This window comes from Phalacrocorax carbo, chromosome 2 (assembly GCF_963921805.1).
Source record: "Phalacrocorax carbo chromosome 2, bPhaCar2.1, whole genome shotgun sequence".
Taxonomy (NCBI): domain Eukaryota; kingdom Metazoa; phylum Chordata; class Aves; order Suliformes; family Phalacrocoracidae; genus Phalacrocorax; species Phalacrocorax carbo.
In genome coordinates, this window is record NC_087514.1 from 40078512 (window position 1) to 40100342 (window position 21831).

The 21831-nt window shown below is 40.9% G+C and overlaps 1 protein-coding gene across 2 annotated transcripts; it reads left to right on the forward strand.

The window, feature by feature from the left end:
* The first annotated feature begins 152 nt into the window (after positions 1 to 152).
* GGH (gamma-glutamyl hydrolase) lies at positions 153 to 16284 on the forward strand. Of its 2 annotated transcripts, XM_064442642.1 has the most exons (9): positions 154 to 335; positions 801 to 915; positions 2198 to 2248; positions 4973 to 5057; positions 8343 to 8481; positions 9350 to 9456; positions 9560 to 9650; positions 10980 to 11117; positions 14220 to 16284. In XM_064442642.1, the coding sequence occupies exons 1-9, from the start codon at positions 206 to 208 to the stop codon at positions 14339 to 14341; spliced, it is 978 nt and encodes a 325-aa protein (XP_064298712.1). In that variant the 5' UTR covers positions 154 to 205; the 3' UTR covers positions 14342 to 16284. The 2 variants fall into 2 exon arrangements, with proteins under 2 accessions (XP_064298713.1, XP_064298712.1); XM_064442643.1 differs by lacking the exon at positions 10980 to 11117 and having other exon boundaries at positions 153 to 335.
* Positions 16285 to 21831: the final 5547 nt, after the last annotated feature.

A 21831-nucleotide genomic window follows, 5' to 3' on the forward strand; every position in this document is an offset into this window, starting at 1 on the left:
AAGCGTAGCTTTCCCCGAGGGTTGCGGCGGGGCCTGGGCAGGACCGCGGCCACCTCCTCCCTCCCGCCGCAGGCCTCGCAGCCGCAGCCGCTGCAACTACATTTCCCGGCGTGCCTCGGGCGCGGCGCGGCGCGGCGCAGCGGCGGGCCGGGCCGCGCGCTGGGCGGGGCGATCGGTCCCGACAGGCGGGCCGGGCGACGTGGCCATGGGGCGCCTCGCGGGGCTTCCTCCGCTGCCGGCCGCCACCCTCCTCCTCCTCCTGCTCCGATGCGCCGCCGCAGCCTCCCTTGTGCAGCGCGGCCGCCTGGCGGGGGGCAACGAGAGACCCATCGTTGGTAAGGGGTGGCGGCGGTCCCCGGCGGTTACCGGTAGCGCGGCGGCGGGCTGCCTCGCACCCTGCCTTCGCCGCCCTCGGGCGGGGAGCGGCTCCCGCAGCCGACCTGAAGCCCTGCCGGTTGCGGTGTGGAGCGAGGGGTCTCCTGAAGCGTAGGTTTGCGTAAAGCTTTTATAAGTAGTGTAACGCTATACGTACTTCGCTTAAAAATCTTAAAATAACTTAAGAGACGTTGTAGTACTAAAAAAAGCAGGGAAGCTGCGTCTCAGTCAGATAATGTGTGTTTATTTGGTACCTTGTGACTAGACATCGTAATTGATGCCCTGTCGCCTCAGTGTGTGTAATTCTTTCAGGCAGTAAATGCAACACTGTAACGTGGCACATAGGAAATCGGAGTTCAGTTTTTCTTCTGGTGCGTAGCATTGGGTTTTTGTATAATACTGACTCTCTTTCTTGGACCCTCCAGGCATATTGTCACAGGAATGTCACTTTGAGAAGTTCCACAGATTTGGAAGTTCTTATATTGCAGCTTCGTATGTGAAGTTTTTGGAATCTGCCGGTGCCCGAGTTGTGCCAATAAGGTAGATTTTTGTATCTTTCCAAGTGGCTAATAATTGTTTAACGTAAGGGTGTCATCTCAGAGGCAATAGTAAGCAGTTGTGCTGCTTTTCTGAGTGTCTAGAGCTCCTCAAAGACTTTTTGAAGATGCCCCAGTTTGCAGGGTGCTTTAGAATTCAGAATAAAAGCAGACTGGAACATGTAATTTTTAGTATTTCTTCTTATGATAATAACCTTTCTTAGAAAAATATTTTTTTAACGTGTAAAATTACCCTCCATAGTTTGCATACGGGGTTTTTGAAGTTAGCTACATTCAGTCTAATGTGTATTGCCCCACAAACACACGTAGACATCTATATACATATATACATACTATCTTATGTCACATTCTGTAGTCCTAGAATTCAAGTAGTGGAAGAAGGCTCTTGGTACTCCTTGAGCAGAACGGGGCTTTGGTTTCTTCAAACTATGGGTCAGTAACTCCATGTGTTGTTGTATTTTGATTGTTGGGTAAAAAGGAGCAGGGTAATAAACTGACAACACTTCATAGCCAACAGCTATAAAATAGTAAATGCACTAAAATCAGATGTTAAAATTATAATTGTCAGAAGTTAAAAATGATACTAACGCAGCTGTGGAAAATCACAGTAGGGTGTATCTACACAGTCCAATAAAAGCACCAGCTAAGCGCCTGAATTAGAAGCCAGTGTTCCTCACGTAGCTGGTGGAGCTTTCAGAATGGTTGCTGACCAGAAGCTTCAGCGATAAATGGAGGTTTCTTATTGTGGCAACTAAGTCAGATGCAGCAAAGCTGGATGCTTTGGATATACCCACTGTATCAGTTCTGCAGGAGTGTAGCTGTCAAGCTGGCTTGCTGATGCTGAGGTATTTCTCATCTTTCCACCTCTCAACTATATATCTTTGTTGAAGAATGGGTGTGACCCACTGTTTGCAGCTCTGCCCTTCTTGGAGTCAGTTGGAAACCGGAGTTGCCGGTCTGCGGGAAATGATAACCATCCTATTCATGTAAATGTTAGGTTTACCAAGTGTCTGCGAAGGGGTCTCAGAGTACCTAATCCTGAACTGTACCTGGTAGGATTCTATTTTCAGACTTGTGGATCCTCAGTCTCTACTGAGCTGTTTCAAGTGAAATGTTTCGTTTGATTTGGGATGATTTTATTCTGTTTGAAGCATGCTTTCTACATATTTTCCGTGTCCTGTGTTTCTGTTTGAGAACGATGATATTTTTGTGGTTAAATATGTATATTTCTTATGTGTTCTGTAACTGTTTTCTTGGTGTTTCAGATTAAATCTTTCAGATGAAGAATATGATAAAATATTCCACTCTATTAATGGGTAAGTTTTGAGCACTGATTTTCTGTTGAAAGACATGATAGTTCAGGTTTTGAGCTCTGCCATATTCTCAAGAACACTGTCTTTCTACTCTCTTGAGAGGTTGTGCTTAGTGCTGTGGGCATGTAAATATATTCTGAGACTGTCTGATACCTGTCTGCTTTCTTTTATTTCTTGAGGAGCGTATGTGAGATAATCCACAACAGTGCCCAGGCTCGTCTTGGCATTCTCCTGTGCTTGTCTGCAGGCGGACAGAAGTGGAATTATAGTGGTTAACAATTTTACAAGTGAAATAGTGTATTTTCTCTTCATTAATTTTTTTCCTCTTCCTTATTTGAGTGATCATCTTAATTCTGATATTTAATAGCACTTGCTGGGTGTTTCATCCCTGTTCCTATCCTTTCTTCCTTCTTCCAGTCCTCTCCAGATCTCCTTGATCATAAAAGTTTCTGATTCCCAGTCTTTTCTACCCTGCCCTTTGGGTGCTTTCTCTCTTGCTACTTGAATGGCCCATCTTGCCTGTCGTGATTCTGTGGATTAGGTCTTCGTTAGACAAACATTCTAACTTTTCAGCTGACCTATGGCAACTGTCCACCCATGTGTTCTTCCTACATTTTAAATGTGGGATAATGTGATCTAATTTAACACATTTTAATTGTGGGCTAAGCAAAGTCAAAACCTTTTAGGTTTGCCTTGCGCTAAAAGTGCTCTTTAGAAGAGTTAAATCAGCTGTTGCTGCACTGAACAGGCTTGACGGTATGTGAGCCCATAGCACATGACTGGGCTGCTTGTAGTCATGAGGTGAGCATCTTAAACCACGAATATTTTTGTTAAGCTTATGCATATACTAGTATGTTAATTCACATGTGTAGAACTTGCAGATTTAGACCTGTGGCTGTCTGCAGAGAGCATTGTCTTCTTACGTGCCACAGCATGCCCTGTGCACTGACGCATGGGTCTTTACTGTCTTGTGGTATAAATAAGTATAAGACAGTGATGCTTTGTCCCCGGTGACTCCTCATGTTGGAGACAAAATGAATAATTTCATTCCTTTCTTATGGCTGTCAGCCTTTCTTTGGTTGCCAGAAGGACTCTCACCAGTGGAGTCTCCCACTATTTCTGCCTCGCCACCTACCTCAATGAAGGGTGTTAGGCAAGTAGATCCAGTTCCCTCATCCTTCTGCCTTTGCAGTGACTGGCAGTTGGATTTGTGCTGTGTAGGTAGGTAAGGATGGCCTATATTTCATCTTGTTGCCTTCCACTGTCAGCTGATGGCTTCCACGTGTATAGCTGTGTGTAAATAACAAATAAAATCTCTGGAGGGAAGGACTTACCATTCTGTGGAAACTTAAGAAACTTAAAATCAGCTGTATTCATTTTCTATATTGGCACTGCAGAGTAATCCGTTTTATATTTTTGTGGATACTGCTTTATTTCTCCACTTTTCTTTTTCATGTTCCTGTGCATCATTCACCTTACAATAAACCTGGTCACGAGGTTTTAAATGCACACTCAGTCTGCGAATGCTTGGGATCATTTGAGATGTTAGTTGTTTCTAGCTGCTTGTTAGTATCTCACTGATAGAGGTTGCCATTTCCAGAGCACAGAAATGCAGAGGAAATCCTTCAGGCATTTTGGTAAAAAATCAGCAACTGATGGATGTGGCTTGCGTAAGTGTAGTTGGGGTTCTGCTGCAGTGAGTTAGGGAGTGCTCACACATTCAGTTCTGCCAGACCTGTGGGTACTGTTCCAGTTACAGCTAGGAGAGACTTCCTTTATTTCATGTTACTGTCTCTGATGGTACTTAATTACTTTCCATGTTATCACGTGTACATGTGAAATCTGCTGGACTGTACTGAGTCTTGTCTTTTTGGGGGTTTGGGGAGCTACACAGAGAATTGCCGTTGCTGAGTATTTTGTTGTTGTTTTGGTGGTGGAAAAAGATTGTTCACTATTTCTTTGAAATTGTCTCTGAGATTGCTTTGTTTTCTTCAGCTATATTAGATCCTGTGTGACCAAAGGTTAGGGCCAAATACTTTTTTTTTTTTCCTTTTTAATAGGAACTTTTTGATGTGTGTTGTCTGCAATAAGAAGGTTACTCTGCCAGGGCCACAATTCTTCTTTACTGAAATTGAACAGGATGAATTAAGATTGGGGCCAGGATTTTAAAGCAGTAGGGAGAGCCAGCTAAGAGTCAGGACAGGGTTCGACGGGGTCATGGTACGCAACCCTTTTGTATACTAGCTGAAATCTATGTGTTTTTTGTATTTTCTGTTTGCTCTCCTCTTCCTTAGGTTGCACTAGGCTCAGTCACTACTTTGTGATAACCATTCTTCAGTAGAAGAACATTAAGATTTAGGATATGATTAATTTGAAAGACTAAGACACCTAAACTTAGCTGTCTGTGTGTGCGCTAGCTTTCTAAACTCACATCATTAATGGAGTGCTAGTCAGTACAAGCCAGTGGAGCCTACGGCATTTTTCAGCCTACTGACCAGGTAGGTGTCTGCTCTAGAAAACATCTGAGCTTCCGTTGACTTTTCTGGATAGATTCCTGCTGTCCATAAGGGAAGCTTAGATTTCTATCTATAGATTTCTGAAATGTAGATGTCTTAATCTAGACCTGAATACTACCCTTAAAACCAGTATCAGAACTTTCTCTGTGTACATTGACCAGGTTTCAAATGATCACCGTGGCTAATCAGATTCTTGGATGTTGCCTTTCAGGGTACTTTTTCCAGGAGGTGGTGTGGATCTTAAGACTTCAGAATATTCCAGGGTTGCTAAGATATTTTACCACAAGGCATTAGAGGTAATTACTAAGGAACAGTCTGTTCTTCTTGTTGTCACTGCTGAGAGATCAAAATGATAGGGAGGCTCATATTTTCGTAGTTTTCCATTGACATGCAGTGTGTTGAATCTTAACCCAAAAGTAGCTCTTTGCTGGCTTCTGTGTAAAGAATCATTTCGTAGCTTAAGATTCAGACTGCTGACACCCTCTCCTGTTATATGTTGTGTCATGGTCCTAAACTCCCAAGTTCTTTGGGGGAGAACAGTATCATTTATGCATTGTACCTGGAGCTTTATGGCTGTGTGGAATTTGCAATAATTCCTTCCAAAAGCCCAGAGTATCCATTGACATTAAATGTTGAACAAAGTTATACATAAATGTGATCATTTGTAGAAGTCTTACGACTGAAGTTTAGACTGGGAAGGAATTCTAGAGACTCTCAAATAAACCAATTTACAATAACATAACATTAAGGCCTCTCTTCACATATAAGTTACAGCTAGTGAAACGCCTTTATTCTCATTTATAGGTAAGTAGATTTAAATATATCTTTGGAGGTGCAGATGAGGGATCTACATTGGCACGTTATACCATTTTACCTATTTCTTTGCATTGGGAACTGTAAATATAGCAGATGTTTAAAATATTTATTTTTATAACACGAAAGAAGGTGGGAAGAACACTTGAAAGGTCATATAAATATTTAAAATAATTAATATAATTATTAGGAGTGTTAAGAAAAGATTGAATTTCTGGGAAAGCTGTTTCTTTCAAAGAACATCAGGAAGGCTCTGAATCTTTATTGAAGATTTAATTCCCTTAGAGCATAAGAGGTGGTGGTGGTTTTGTTGTTTTGTTTTTTTTTTTCCAAATAATAATCACATTTTGAAGTAAAATTTGCATTGTGGAAAGGCATGGAGATTAACTGAGGTTTAGATAAAATCTTTATGATCAGTTACAGATCTTCTGTATTCAGGTTGAATAAAAATGTAAATTTTCTCCCTTTTTTCCTCTTTACTGACTTTATTTTCAGGTAACGTTGATTAAAATTGTCACAGAAGTCATACTTTGGAAAACTTTGCCTCATTCTAGAGGCAGTTATGCGTCGTGCTTAAACTGTTACCATAGTAGTAGAAGTGTTCATTGGCAGTGAGGAATTCCTCTTCTACCGTTGCTGCTGACTTTCCAACAGCAGGCAAGGAAAGCGCAGGCAGCGGCATTCACAGGACCAGTCAGCTGCTGCAATTCAGTAATTGTTTCCTTCTCTTCCGTCTCCATGGCAGCAATGTTGTTATTCTTCGTCTATCTTTATTTGTGGTGATTGTTAGTCTGTCGCCTCAAACCTGAATCTTGCAAAGACTCGCTTTCATGTGAGACAATCTTGTTTGTCCCTTTGGACCTGCTCGCTGTGTGAAGTACGGCCTGTGCCTTGGTATTCAGTATTGCGGTAAGGGTTTATCATGATCTGCAGTACTATTAAGAAATTCTACTGACATTTCACAGTGATTAACTGAACTGCATCTGGCATAATTTGATGATCAGAGAGGCAGGTGTATTAGATGGTATGTGTACTTCAGGTGAGTGAAAAGCAGAAAATAGTTTTCAGTTCATCATAGGTAACCCTTACAAGTTGGGGTTTTTTTTCTGTGCTATTTGTGAAGATTGTGTGTTCTGATTTTCATCTTTTGAGATTTTATTAGCACTATAAAATATTGGTAATTTTACTAATGTAAGGTAATGTAAGGTAAGCTACAGTAGTCAAGAGTATATTAGTAGGTATAGAATTGACTGAATTTTATGTTTTGGTTTGGTTTGTGTTTTTTTAAAACATATGAGAACTTTTTATTTTCGAGTGTTCACAATGAGAAATGACTTTGTCTGGCTCTGCTTTAATATGAATAAAGAATATGAAATGCTGATCCCCATCCAAGTTAGTAGAATTTTACTAGTTAGGCAAAAACCTAAATGAAATACTGTTTTCCAGCTTTTAAATTAGTTTTTAAAATGTGATGTTTTGGGTGTTGTTTAATTTATGCTTAGCCTCCTCCAGGCTAATGTTTATTAAAAAAGGGTGGAGGGGGGCACAAAATGTTTACGGTTCAGTTGTAACTGTTAAACTGTAGCCTGTTTTTTGCCTTTAGTGGTTTTATTCCTCACTTACATGAAAGACAGATGGCGGAGTTGCAAGTCCTGTGTTTAGCCGTGCATGATGGGTGGTTGTGAAGACTCCGCAGTACTATTAGCCTTTTTTCTGTAAATCTTACGTGTTTTGCTCTGAGAAGAAGCAGTTACATGGGCTTTTATTACCATACTATTTAGTAATGCAGTAGGGTAGCATTTTTATTCTAAGCCTGTAATTTCAGCTTTCTCAAAAATGGCTTTTGAGCAGCCCTTTGGGATGGTGGTGTGGTGTGGTATGCATAACTTAAAAATGTTTAGAAACAAGTTAAGAAAGACTACTCAGATTTCACAAAAACAGGAGTTCTGAAACATCCCAGTCTCTAACATGTGCTTACTATGAGGAATAAACCATACAAAAATGCAAATTTCCACTGTGTGTATGCACTGTGCTTAGTTAGGAAGCTAGTTAGTCTCTTTTTGTTTTCCTTTTCTCCTTTTTGCCGCCTTCTTTTTGCACTTACCTGCCAATTTTTATTCTTTTGAAAATGATTGTCACTTTTCTAACATTGCTTAAACTCACAATCTATCTGGAACACAGGTCCAAACTTGCTAGTTAAACAAGCATATAAGTATGTCACTTTAGACCGTAGCCATGCTAGTAGTAGGATTTATGTTTTCCTTAATACAGATGGGTGGGCACAGGCATTCGGACATTGCAAAGGGCCCTTGCTACGTGATCATAACGAGCTTCATATAAAAGGATGAATTATAATGAATCGGCTTTCCTTCAAAATGATGACAGATTGGTTTGTGTCCCTTCTTATGATTGCCTTTTTTAATAGAACTGTTGTCATTTTGTGTTTTATGTTTAGGCTGCTCTCAACTACTTATTGGTAGAACAGAACAGAATGGTTAAATTAATATCGACATTAGGCTCCGTTTACTGCTTCAACAGGCGTGTATAATCCCCGAGCTTCATATTTTAGGAGGAAAAACTAAGGGGAGTCTGGGTTTACTTCAGCTGCAATTGAACTGTTACAATTCCCCTGGTAGCAATTTGTACTACTGTAGTAGTTCTGCCTCCCACCTACACAAGAGAAAGCAAAGAGTAGGAATTTCTCTTCAGTCTTCTTTCTGTAAATCCTCAGTGCTTTTTCCTTATGTTGTTGCTTTTTAATTTTGAAGGCTAACGATAAAGGAGATTATTTCCCAATATGGGGAACATGTCTTGGACACGAAGAGCTTACTTATCTCACGAGTGGTGAAGTTTTACTTGTTAATACCAAGACAGATGGTTTTGCACTCCCTCTGAACTTTACTTCAGGTGAAAAAATCATTATATCTCATGTCTGAGTTTTGCTGAGAGGTGTTGTGTTTTGTTTGTGATAAATAGGCAGGGGTGAACGTTTGGGAGGTTTCTGATTATTATCGTGTTAAATTCTTTCTTATTAAGTTGCCGTGACTTTTTACAAAGTCAGTGCAACTCTATCACTTCTAAAGCAGAGATGTGAGCACAAGCCATTTGAAATCAACCACAGTCAGCAAAAACCACAGTAGTGCCTCTTTGAGTCAGTTGAAATTTGGACCTACAAAAGTAATGTGGGTTTGGGTCCCTTTTTGTTACCGAGTTGAACAAAAGTCACGGGTCCAAAACCTATCAAACTCAGAGCAGATGATTTAAAATTTTTCAAATAGCATCTTTCCTGATGATGAATATTAGCATTGCTGTCCCACTTGTACAGTACTGAAATCAGAGAGGTCCCTTAAGGTAGATCTGTGCCACTCAGCAACACAGGTAAAATGTAGCCTCTGTTGATACTTCATGATTTCGTTTGTGAGCAATCCATCTGTGGACCATGTAGCATTCACAAATTCTGTCATTTGTGCTCATTTTGAATTGAATTGTCACTGAAATGAGTGGCAAAGAATGATACTTATTTTAGTGAGAACTTAGGCAGCAAAATTGGGTCCTCTCTGAGTCAAGACTGGCGTACAGTGGTAAGAGCATATTGGAAACCTGTTGTAATTATTTCACTAATTTTCTTTGTAATGTATTCTAAACTCATTAAGTTATACTACAGAAAAAAGTTTAATGCAGTATTTTATTAAATTTGTCTCCTGTTCAGTATTAGTCCATCTGTGAGCAGCTCAGGTAATGGACAATATCCTTTTTTCATTTTTCTTTGTAATAGCTGCAAAAGACAGTAGATTATTCAGGAATTTCCCTGATGATGTATTACATGCATTTGCTACTGAGCCGTTGACATCAAACTTTCATATGTGGAGCCTCTCCATGGAGGTATTTGATAATTTTATTTCCTGAATACAAATGCATTTGCTCTGTTAAAATTAGAAATAAACAAGCAAATAACACATCTTTTTTTCCCCTGCTCTTAACACAGAATTTCACAAAGAATGAAAAGCTTCGTAATTTCTATAACGTTCTGACCACTAACACCGATGATGAAGTGGAGTTTATATCTACCATGGAAGGTAGGGAAATTAATTTCCTTTGTGAAATGTAACTGTAACAAACTAGTTCTTTAGAGGTGTTGTGGCACTGATGTTAATTTGTACTGCAAGCTTGCTGTTAGAATAGCAGGGTGAGCATCAGCCCTGTCAGTGAGAAACTGACTTCAGGCTGTGAGGAACATACTCTGTTTGCAGGGATACTTTGTCTTTGAGTACATATCTTTGAGCCTAATTACTTTCTTCTCTCACCTGCTGTTCCCCTTACAGATATGCTGTTACACTTTAGCACTGGAATATTCAAGTGCTGTGATGTGAAGTGTATAGCACTTTTCCTGTAGTATTTTAATCCCTCTGCGGTGCAACGTGTCGCTATAGCACCTTGCTTTCTGTCTGTCTGCTTATGCTTGCATTCCTGTGAGCTCCGTATCTGTGAGCTGTATGGGAAGGACAATTCAGGGTACTGAGGTAACAGCAACATCCCTCATTACTTCAGTGGTAACTGCCCTCCTCCAAAAGCCTTTTGCATTACTTACCTTGTGTTGCATATGTTTTGTACCAGGCTTGGTCAGCTCAGGAAACAAGTTAGCTCTTTGGGGAGTTGTTTATCTTCATCAGTGCACTACTAGCAGCTCTGCAGTAAGGCCCAGCTGCAGGCCCATGGGATTCTTCTGTATGGCATACTGGCTGTCCTCCAGAAGAGAAGAATAGCAGTTTGATCAGAAAACCTGATTAGGCTAATGACAGAAATCTCCTGTGCCTGCAAGCGGTTTATCACAGAGCAGTTGTCAGCTGCTGTGCTGCTATTCTCTGTAAGAGAGTTAAGGGCTGGCTTCCCCCTGTGTGTATCAGGCCTAGCACAGAGCAGGTGGGAGCTGCCCCGGGGTTGACTGGGCCTTCAAGGAGATCCTAAAACTTGGATCTCTCCCTTGGAACTGCCAGAGATATCCTGTGTGGCTGTGAATATTGTATGTTGAGTGATGCTGACAGTAGATAGGAAGTTTTGAGACTGATCCACTGGCAACATTATTTTTTAGCGTGTATGTATATAAATTCTGAAATGAATAATCAAAGTGATGTACACAAATCTTGCATGGGATGAGAGCCTTCTACAATATCAGTTTTTCCCTTAATTTCTACTGTGACTTTAGCAGAGTTTCAACTTGCTGTTTAAGCTTTTGTGAAACTGTTAATAAGCGGGGTATTTTTGTAGCTTATCCTTTGAGTTTCTTTTGCAGTAAGACTAAGCACATAATTAAGGTTGGACTAGATGATCCCTGAGGTCCCTTCCAACCTGTGATTCTCTAATTCTTAAGACATAGACTTTGCTTACGTGCTTTGTGTTTGTTGTAGCATACAAATACCCAATTTACAGCGTCCAGTGGCATCCAGAGAAAAATCCTTTTGAGTGGAAGAATTCACCTGGCATTCCACATTCCCCATCAGGTGTAAGAGCAGCATATTATATAGCTGACTTCTTCATTAATGAAGGTAAAAAGTTTAGTATCTATAAATGTCATTTTTTAAGAGTGAAGCATTAATGAATATCTTTGAAGAAGACAACCTTCTTTTTCAGCTGTCAAAGTTCAGTACCTCTTACTGCTTTCTGAGTAGATTACTCTGCAAGCGTTATAGGCTTATAAAAAACACAAGGCTTACTAGAAATAGAATGGCTTAGTAAAAGTGACATCAAAAGGCCAGGCATCTCACAAACTCTTTTCAGTAGACTGGCTCAAAAACATTGTGCTGTGACTTTCTACCATTTCAAATGATCACTGTAACATTCTAGTCTCCTTTGCACAAAGACAATGAAAAAAATACTCCATTCATAATTCCAGAGGTTTCTTAGATTCCAAACTGAGTTACAGTCATTCAATGTATTCTCAGCTTTGCTTGCAAAAGGTATGCACCAAGATTATAAATACTGCTTGGGCAGTATATGGATGTATCAAAGGAGTACAATACGGTGTCCAACAGTTCTATGCTACAGACAGCACAAGAAGTTTTTGAATTTTGCAGTGCTTCTAATTTGTTTGTTTATACCCTAAGAAGCTGGAAGTAATGTGTCAAATATTGATAATTTATGACACTTCTGTCTGTTTGCTATAAATAAACAGGATGTAAATAGGGGAGTATTTCTAGGGATAAAACTTATTTTATTCCTTTTTTTTATACTTACTAAACAATTATGCTGAAATATTATTTTAATATTTTAAATGGACTATTTATGAAATTGTCTTGATCAATTTGGACTATGAAGAACATAATAACCTAATTGAGTTTAGTCTTTAGATTTGATCTCTAATCAAAAGGGTCACCTAATTGGAGAAAGCAGACAGTGATTTAAAGAAATGCAACTTACGCTGACCTGGTCAGTGAGAATGGGGAAATAAAAGTTGTGCTTCATACAAGTCCAAAGCTCTTTTTTGCATAGTGTAGCTCTAATTCCCTTTGCAAAAAGGTAGCAAAATCACACAGAATTCCATGTCAGTATCTATAAGCTTCCTGTATTTTAAGAATTTTGATAGGGTACTTATGGGAGACTAAGACAAAAATAAAGAGGAAAATAGGAGAAAGTATATGGGTCTCTTTTTTCTTATGTAGTCTAACACCAAAATACAGTATGTTTCCTAGTTTTGTTTGCTACATTCTCCAGGATCTGTCTGCATGCTGTATTACAGGCAGAAGTAAGCTTGCTCAAGCCATTATCCAAGTAAAACTGGCAAAATAAGTGCCTACTCTGCTTGTTAGTCCTCTTGAGACACAGTGCATGTGAGTTCTTTTATATAAGCGTACACATAAAATGAGCTTGGGCACAGTACCACACAGCTTTTGGATCTGTTGACCTTCAATTCTAGTAGAGAAACTTGTCTCAGCCAGCTGTATGTGTCTACCCCCCATCTCGTAGACCAAATTATGAGTTATTCTTCATTACCTCCCCAATCTGTGTACAGCTGCTCCTACAGAGTACTTCATATCATAACATTGCAATGAGTAATTGATGGTTTTAGCTAATGTAAGGCAGAATGTCTTCCTTAACTTTGAAAATAAGCCACAAGGTGAAAAATGTAAACTGGTTTCAGCTGGTAAAAATATATTTATCCATGATCACTTAATAACTAAACCATTCTACTAAATATCATTTTCATATCCATCCATCATTAATTTTAACTTGTGTAGAGTTGCCAACATGATAAACCAGACAAAGATTCAGTTTTTGTTGTCTTTACCAGCACTGTCCATGCTAACACTGCAGCTTTCAGTAGGCTTATACTCTGATGCATTTCTTTCAGTTTTACAAGTACTAGTATCTCTGGTAGGTACTGCCAGTATCTCATGGATAAATATCTTTGTATAGTCTTGGCGTTAAATTAATAATTAAATTTCTCCTTCCCCAGTAATAAAATGTTCTGTAACCAGCTTTCTGAAGATGTGTCTTCACAGTTCTTCACATACAAGTTACTGTAATTCCATACAAGTTACTGTTATGCTACACAAATTAACTTGATTTGCCAAGAAAAATACTGTCAAAGAGGTGTGGTGGGTTTACCCTGGCTGGATGCCATGTGCCCACCAAAGCCGCTCTATCCCTCCCCTCCTCAAATGGACAGGGAGAGAAAATACAATGAAAGTCTTGTGGGTCAAGATAAGGACAGGGAGAGATCACTTGGCCATTACTATCATGGGCAAAAGGGACTTGACTTGGGGAAATTTTTAATTTATTACCAGTCAAAATCAGAGTATGATAATGAGAAATAAAACCTAAATCTTAAAACACCTTCCCCCCATCCCTCCCTTCTTCTGGGCTTAACTTTATCCCAAATTCTCTACCTCCTCCTGCCAGTGGCACAGGGGGACAGGGAATGGGGGTCATGGTCAGTTCATCATGCATTTACTCTGCTGCTCCTTCCTCCTCAGGAGGACTCCTCACACTCTTCCCCTGCTCTAATGTGGGGTCCCTCCCACCAGACACAGCTCTCCATGAATTTCTCCAGTGTGGGTCCTTCCCATGGGCTGCCATTCCTCATGAACTGCTCCAGTGTGGGTCCCCCACGGGGTCACAAGTCCTGCCAGAAAACCTGCTCCAGCACGGGCTTCCCATGGGGTCACAGCTTCCTTTGGGCATCCACCTGCTCCCATGTGGGGTCCTACACTGGTAACCTCCACAGGCTGCAGGTGGATATCTGCTCCACCATTAACCTCCATGGGGGACAGCCTGCCTCGCCATTGTCTTCACCATGGGCTGCAGGGGAATCTCTGCTCCAGTGCCTGGAGCACCTCCTCCCTCTCCTTCACTGACCTTGGTTTCCTTCACTCCTCTCTCCAGCTGCAGTTGCGTGGGGTTTTTTGTTCCCCCTTCTTAAATATGGTACTCCAGAGGTGCTACCACCTTTGCAGGTTGGCTTGGCCTTGGCCAGTGGCAGGTCCGTCTTGGAGCAGGCCGGCCCTGGCTCTGTCAGACATGGAGGACACTTCTAGCAGCTTCTCACAGAAGCCACCCCTGTAGCCCCCCCCCCCCCCCAAACCTTGCCATGCAAACCCAATACAGTAGTATAACAATAAAGTGATCTGTACTTTAATAATGTTTTACAGCCCGGAAGAGCCTGCACCACTTCCCCAGTGAAGAAGAGGAAGCAAAAGAATTGATTTATAACTATACTCCAATTTATACAGGAACATTTTCTTCATTTCAGCAAATCTATTTTTTTGATTGAGTATTGTGTCAAACGTGCAGTGTTGCTATTTATAAATGGAATTATTTGCCAGCATTGCATAATTAAGCTGATACAGTGTACTGCACGTGACAAAAGCCAGCACGGTTCTTTTCCTTTACAATGATTTATCCTGTGTTTCTTCTGCACTGTTGGACCATTAATACAAAAATTTACATTCAATAACATAGTAATTGTCTTGGATCACACTTGAAGACAAGCTACAGAAAAATGCATTTTTCTTCCAGGGAAGAGGTCTTGGTTATGCTTATAAACTTGGAAGTAATCACGTTTAGTTCAAGGAAAAACAGTGTATTCATGTATTTTAAACTATGAGAGTTATCTCTGTAAAATGTTGCAGGTTGTGATAGCACTAGAGGCTTACATACATTGCTTAGTAAAACCTATTGTTTTCAAATGATTTAACAAATGAGACTTGTGGGTTTTTCATAAATATCTGTATATAATGAAGTTCTGGACAGGGACTATTTTGTCGTTCGGAAAATTGACTAAAATAGTAAGGAGGCATGAGAGCAAAGAGACATTTTTGCCTAAAAAGCACATTATATTCCCATTTGTGAAACTTTCTCTTGTACATTCAGTGTTGTTTGGAGTGCTTGTACCTTGTGAGGTCTGCATAAATATGAGGATGCAGTGTAAACTAGGTGTTGCAAATATCAGGTAAAATAAGTAAGTTTGAAAGGCATAGTTCAGTGCTGATTCCACTATTTGTTCATTTCAAATTCAGTTTCATGTATGCTCCAAGAATTTGTCTGAGGAACTGGAGTCAGCAGATAGACACGAGATGCAGACGTCCATTTCTTTGTATTTAAAAGAATGTAAACCTAATTTTTTCTTTACATAGTCTGACTTTTCCTGTCACTACTGGATATAATTCTCACTTTGAATCTAGAGGTAGTTTGCCATTAACTTAGTAAAGACAGTAGTTTCTTTCTGTCTTATTGGATAGTTTAAGGCATCTAGAATTCAAACAGCAGATGAATGTACATGAGAAACCTCTTAATGTTGACATAATGTGATAATAGCAGTTGCATTCAATACACTGTGATACCTTTTTTTCTTTTTTTCCTTTGCTTTGTTGCACACTTAGTGAAAATTTTGTTCAGTGGTTTTGTGTGGTGTCCAAAAAGGAACTAAGATGAGACAATCAAATATAACTCTCCTCTATTGCACAGCTTCCAATCTCTGTTAACATCAGTAGAGATTTGGAGTTTATGAAGAATTCAGGTTTATACCTCAGTGCTGTTTTGTAGTACCTTCTACTCTCAAGTACCATATCTGAGTAAAGCTGGTACGTTTCTCAGGTTTTTCAAGTAGAAGACTCTCTATCTTGAAACAACTGCATAAGAGAATGTGAAATGCATTAGTTAAAAAACTATGAAAAATTAACTGTGACTGCCAGAAAGATGCTACCAGGTAATTTTAAACATGTGATATTGCAGATTATATCTGCATTTGTCAGATCAGCCAAATTCAGTAAATGGAACTCGGTTTTAATATAGGTGACTTTATTATATTAACTATATTAGCTGACTCCTGAGGAGAACCAAGTGTAAAAAGAGGATTACGCTCTACAGTTGCATATAGATGTAGCACCTGCAACACTTACAAGCCAAGTCTGGTTTTCTACTTATTCAGGCTGAGTTCTTTGGAATAGCTCTAAGAATTTGCCTAAGTAAGGAGGGCAGGATTTAGCTTTAAAAACAGGGAACAATCTTGCAAGTGAAATGTCTGCTAACTGCAGTGGTAGTAAATAGTTCCTAAGTGTGTAACTACAAGGAATATTGTGTATAATATGATGGGAGAGCAGTGAATTTGTTATGAATTTGTATGTGTTTTTCCTTTATGTCCTTTATCTTGTAAAGCCGTATTTGATGGCATCCCTGATTTTTCTATAATACATGAAATAAACTTTTATTCCAGCAGATGTGTATTTTTGTTCTCTTTTAGATACCATGGATAACGCATTAACAGCCATTGTCTTTTTATTTCCATCTGTGACAGTCACACATCGGGAGGCTACTGTAGCAGGCGTTCACTTGGTGTAGTCACATCAGCAAGTCAGGGTAAGTGAGGTCCGTGGCCCGGCACAGGCGTACCTGCAGCACAGCTCAGGCAGGGACCCATGGCCAGGGCTGAGCTTAAACGCACTTAAATGCAGCTGCTGAGCCAGGGGACAGAAGCTTTAATGAGGCTGCCTGCAGCCCTTTTCTCATGCAGCCTTTTCACAGGGGGCTCATCCCAGGTGCAGGGTGTCAGAGCTCACTTGTGCACGGGCAGCCAAACCCCTGCGGAGGTGGGAAGGTGTTGCAAAACTGGTAGGTGCTCTCAGGGCTCTGAGAGCTGCAAGCGAAGCAACTGCTGTCTGCAGTGTTCAGTGAAATAGGAACTTCTGTCTGTTCCTTATAATGCCTACCACCTTCCGTCAAGTTCTCCTCCAGTCAGAAGCAAACTATAGGAACCCAGAACTGGCTAGCACTCACCCAATAGAGGGTTTAAATATTTGTATTAAATAAATTTCAGTAGACCTCCTCTCCGCTCTAAGAGATTTGCAATATGGTTTTTCATTGCTCAGATGTAACTTCTACCATAGTTTTTAGGATTAATGCTGGAGATCGAAGAAAAGGAGCCTGTGGCCATACTCTCAGCTTATTCAGAGTATGGCTTGTGATCCTAATCATCTTACTTGCTGCTGTGTGGGAAGAACATGTACTGATCAGCGACGTAACCCTGTGTGTCTTGCAGATCATATTAAATCATCTTTCAGAAGGAAGATTGGTTTTCTCTTTGTACTGTTCTGCTTTTACCACTAGATGGCCTGCTAGAACCAGTATTGTGTGCTATTCTGTATGGTGGTGGCTCAGAAGTTTAAAGTGACACGTTGAATAGGGTAGTTACTGTACTGAGGTATTTACCTAAGTACTAGGGTATTTGGGACGTGGGGGAAGAAGAAGGGAGGAGTCAGAGTAAGACTGGAGTCTTACTGGCATCACTGGCCAGACTGGGAGGGTTGTAGGAGAAACAGAGAGTACATGAGCATAGAATTAATTCAGCTGGCATTAAACCTTTTTTTTTCTGGTGAATATTTAATACATTTGAGCGTTACCTAAAGGTGACTGGAATGGCACCCCTATTTTCAGGTGGTTTTTCTTCCTCTGTAGCTACAGAATCTGTCTTGGTTCCTTTTTCTGTAAATATGAAATTAGCTCATGCAAAACAGGGCAATTTAGAGGGAAGAACCGAGCTTTGAAAACCTTTGCCTGGGAGGTAGGAAAGACCAGTTTGAATTCCTTCAGGTAAGAAATTACAAGGAAGAAACATCCTGAGTAAGTGCTCTAAATACTTTAAAGAGTTAAAGAGTAAGAGGAAGAGCCTGACCCACAAACTGCCTTGTGGGGGGGAAAAACCCCAAAACAACCCACCCCAAACCCCTCTGCTCTGGGGCTGACCAGCTATGCTGAATTCCCTGGCAAGGTATCCAGGCAGAGATTAGTGTCCAAGCAGACCATGACCCTATTCCCACTTCAATGCAGACTAGCTTATTTTCAGGGTAATTTTCAACCTTTTTCACATCATCATCAGTGCCACTTTATTCATTGCTATGGATGCCAGTCAGCAAAAAGATACTGAAAACTAGGCTGTACTGTCTTTCTGGGCAGATTTCCCTAGAAATTAGTGGCCTATTAGGGACGTGGCTGTTCTTTTCTTGGAACAGTGAGGGAAGTATGGGGCCGGTTTGAACAACCAGGAAGCACAATAATGAATAGTTTCGCAGTTGGGTGTTACCCCTGCACTGCCCTTACCAGGCAGGAGTAGGAGGGGAGAGAAGTAGCTGTGCCCATGATCAGGCAGCTGAAAGCTGCATGCCAATGCATACTCAAGTATGTTTGGGTTGGAGGTGGGAGTGTGTACACAAGAAAATTTCATAGTCACTGTTATCACAGTAATTCATTTTATTTTATCTGGGTTTTTTTCCTCTTCTGTGGAGTTTACTTGTATGTATCTGGTGGTGGTGTTGTCAGGAAAACTGTGGGAGTTGGCTGGTGTTCAGGTCTCATTAAGGTTTCTAAATGCCTGTTCAAATTATTTTGGTTTGCATACTTACATGGAAGACAGATTGACCGATGCTGTGAGATGATTGATCACCTTCCCTTGTTAGCCTTGTGCCTTTCCCCAGGGCAGGCCTTTTTCCTAATCCAGTGCTTATTTATAGGGTAAATAGTGAGGAGTATCCTGCCCAGGGCCACCTGTTGATCAGGATACTATTCCATCTTTCATCACTTCCTCATAATGTTTATATCTGTTTCATAATGTAAGCAGTATGTTTTAAGAGCCAACTTTCTCTGTGAGTTCTTATATAACCAAAAAAAGTCCAGACCATATAAAAATAGCTGTCACTATTTGAAAGAGCATTTGAACAAGGCATTTGCTCCAAAGTTAAGCAAAAACCCTCAAATGCTCTTCTTTGTGATTCTCAGAAACAACACCCCTTGCAACCAAACTCTGTAAATGAAAAGCAAAAAGCAAACAGAACAAAAGGCTGAAGGAGTAAATTCTAGCAGTTGTTGCTTCTGATCATCAAAGCAATTGGGTTGATTACTGTTAGCCTGGGACTATGTACCTCCCGGCTTTCCTTTGAGGATCTAGACTGAAAGGTGTATCACTGTGGCTTTGCAGTTGTACAAGTCCGAGAGCTGATTTTATGTGTGTATAGTTTCTTACTGTGTTCCTGAACAGTAGGTCAGCAAAACCAGAAAGCCTAAAATAGTGATTTTCTAGCTAGGAGCACATTAGGAAATTCGTTTCTCCCTGAGACCTTCCTGAGGCACCAATACAAATGGATTGTAATCACTGGCTGCATTCAACTTCAAAGGGGGAAGTTTAAACTTTGCATACCTGTACTTCACTGGGATTTACTCCGCAGCTCTCACACTAGGCTGACTCCTAAGGGCCTGTTTTTTCAAAAGACAATGAGACATATTATTGTGGCTAATTACTGTATTATCATTACATTAATTACTAATTGTTAATACTATTATTACATTTTATTAATAATAAAGTTAGTATTAGTGCTACAGAGGAGAGACAAAGTACAATGAACAGTTTACATTCATTTCTGAATCTCAAATCTCAACTTTCTGAGTTTCCAAAGAGTCCCTGGCAGAATGGAAGTACTCCAAAGACTTTGGTCTGACCCATCCTCACCCTGGATGGAGTTAGTCCTTGCAATCCTCCTGGCTTCCAAATTAATCGCTAGCATTTATACCATTGTACCACTGATGGAGTTTGATGGAGGCCACTTGTAGCTGCTCAAAGCAGATCTAACCATGTCTTGTAGTTCCAGAAGAAAAGCGAGAAACCTGATGAACCTTATTACCTGCTTTGCCTTAATTTGAGGAATTTGAACTGATTATTTCTCATTAATATTTGCAAGAAGCATCTCAGTCCGCCGTTGCAACCAAGAGTACCAGTAAAACTTTTGTCTCTGGAATTCCACCAGCAACAGTTTTGTTTATTTTTTTATCCTACTACACTGAAAACAACATTTTCCCTTTACTAGAAACAGAAGCTGGTTCACTCTTCATCCCTAGGCTCTTAAGCTTTACTTCAGGTTTCTGATCCTCCCATGAATGAGTTTGAACACGTCCCCAGAGTTTTCCCACTTTGGTCCTTGCTGCCCATGCTGCCTTGCAGCTCCTTGGGGAGCTTAGCTACCATACTACAACTTCCAGCCAGCAGTCACTACTACTTCCAGCAACAGCTGCCTTAGCCTTCCCAAATTACTCCCGCTTAGAGAAGGCCAGTATCTCCCTGGCCCTGAAGCACCGGTGGCTGTGCTACCTGGAGCCCAGCCTGCTGCACCACACAGGGGGGAGATGCTGGAAAGGAAACAGCAAGCAGCAGAAGCCTGTGCCATCTGAAGCTGAGCTCAAGCTGTCCTAGCCTGAGCTATGGTTAGGCAGCCAGTACTTTAACATAAATGTCTTTCGTGTCATTGTATCCTTACCTATCAATGCTCTTGCCCTCCCTTAGTTGCATTTGCAAGGCTTCCCTAAGAAAGCTGTTCAGAATCAGTCAGTTTCCTCTGTTTTCCACACCCAGGGGGTCTGAGACACGTGAAATGAATGAACCTGGACTAATTTCCAACTGTTTTAACCAAAAGAGAAATGAAAGTTGCACTGTGGATATATTGTGGGTTTTAGTGGAGTGAGTGGGGAAAAGTTATGGCAGAGATGAAAATGTATCTTTATACATAAAGTTTGTTTTAAGAGAAGCTGAATCACATTGCACCAGCGTGGGGAATACCAATCCAGACAATAACACCTGTTGAACAGCAGGGCTTGATGGGCATCTTTTGTTTCCCCAGATTCCTCACTTGAGCATTCTGATAGCAGAATCCAGGCTATTTTACAATAAACTACACTTTTGGCAACTGTTCATGCAGAGGCTCAGCGTAGATGGTGACTGTCACATCAGGGCTTTGGTGCTAAACCCAGCAATGCCTTCTTCTGTGGCTTGTCTGTCTGCGGCAGTCAGGCCACAGAACTGTGTGGGGGAAAAACTACAAGTCACGTGGCAGATGAGGTTTGGCAAATCAGGGTTTCACAAATCACACCCAGTCTGTCATGTCTCACTCAAACAATCTGGGAGAGTTTCACTTTCCTAAAAGCAGAGCAAGCCCAAGGCTCGTACTCTATGCTGCCACATCGGTAAGTGCAGACACGTGCACAAAACGTGCACGACTGTGCTGTTCACAAAGGACTTAAAGCGATATTCAGAAAGGTCATAAGGTGCCAAATAATATTTTGTCTTCCTTCATTCTTCATAAGAAATAAAATTAATACCTATGTAGCATGATAAAATTATTTCTATTTAGAAATTATATCCTGTCCGTATAAATGGGATTTTTTTTTCTCTTCTGCTGCTTGGGACCCTGATGGTGTAGCAGCGCATCCTCTCCTGCTCCCTTTTCAGTTTGCTGTCTGTATTGCCATGGTCTACTAAGAAGCAAAGAGCCAGGCTTGCAGATGTGACATCAGCCCCATCCTCTGCTCCGTGGCTAGCCCTCCCAGCAGCAGATGTGCTTCCTCACTGCTGCCCTACGGCTGCGTGGTCCAAGAAGGATGGTGGTGACCATGGTAAACCTCCTGAGCACTCACCGGAGTTGGATGCTCATCCATGCGGTGGCATTGCTAACAAAGCTGGTGTATGTTTTGAATCCCCAGACATTAGCCTATTTGGTGTGGTGGGTGACGTAAAGCAGCTCTCTCCTGGGATCGGTTGTCCCCAGGCTGAGGAGTGGGAGCATGTTTAGACAGTGCCATTAGGGCTAGGGTTTATTATGGGAAGAAAAAAAAATCCTGTAAAAAAAAAAAAAAAGATGCTGTCTTTACAACAGAGCTTGGTTGTCCTGCTCAGTGCTTAGTTACAAGACAGATGACCCCATATGGTAAATGAAGTGGTAAACTGTC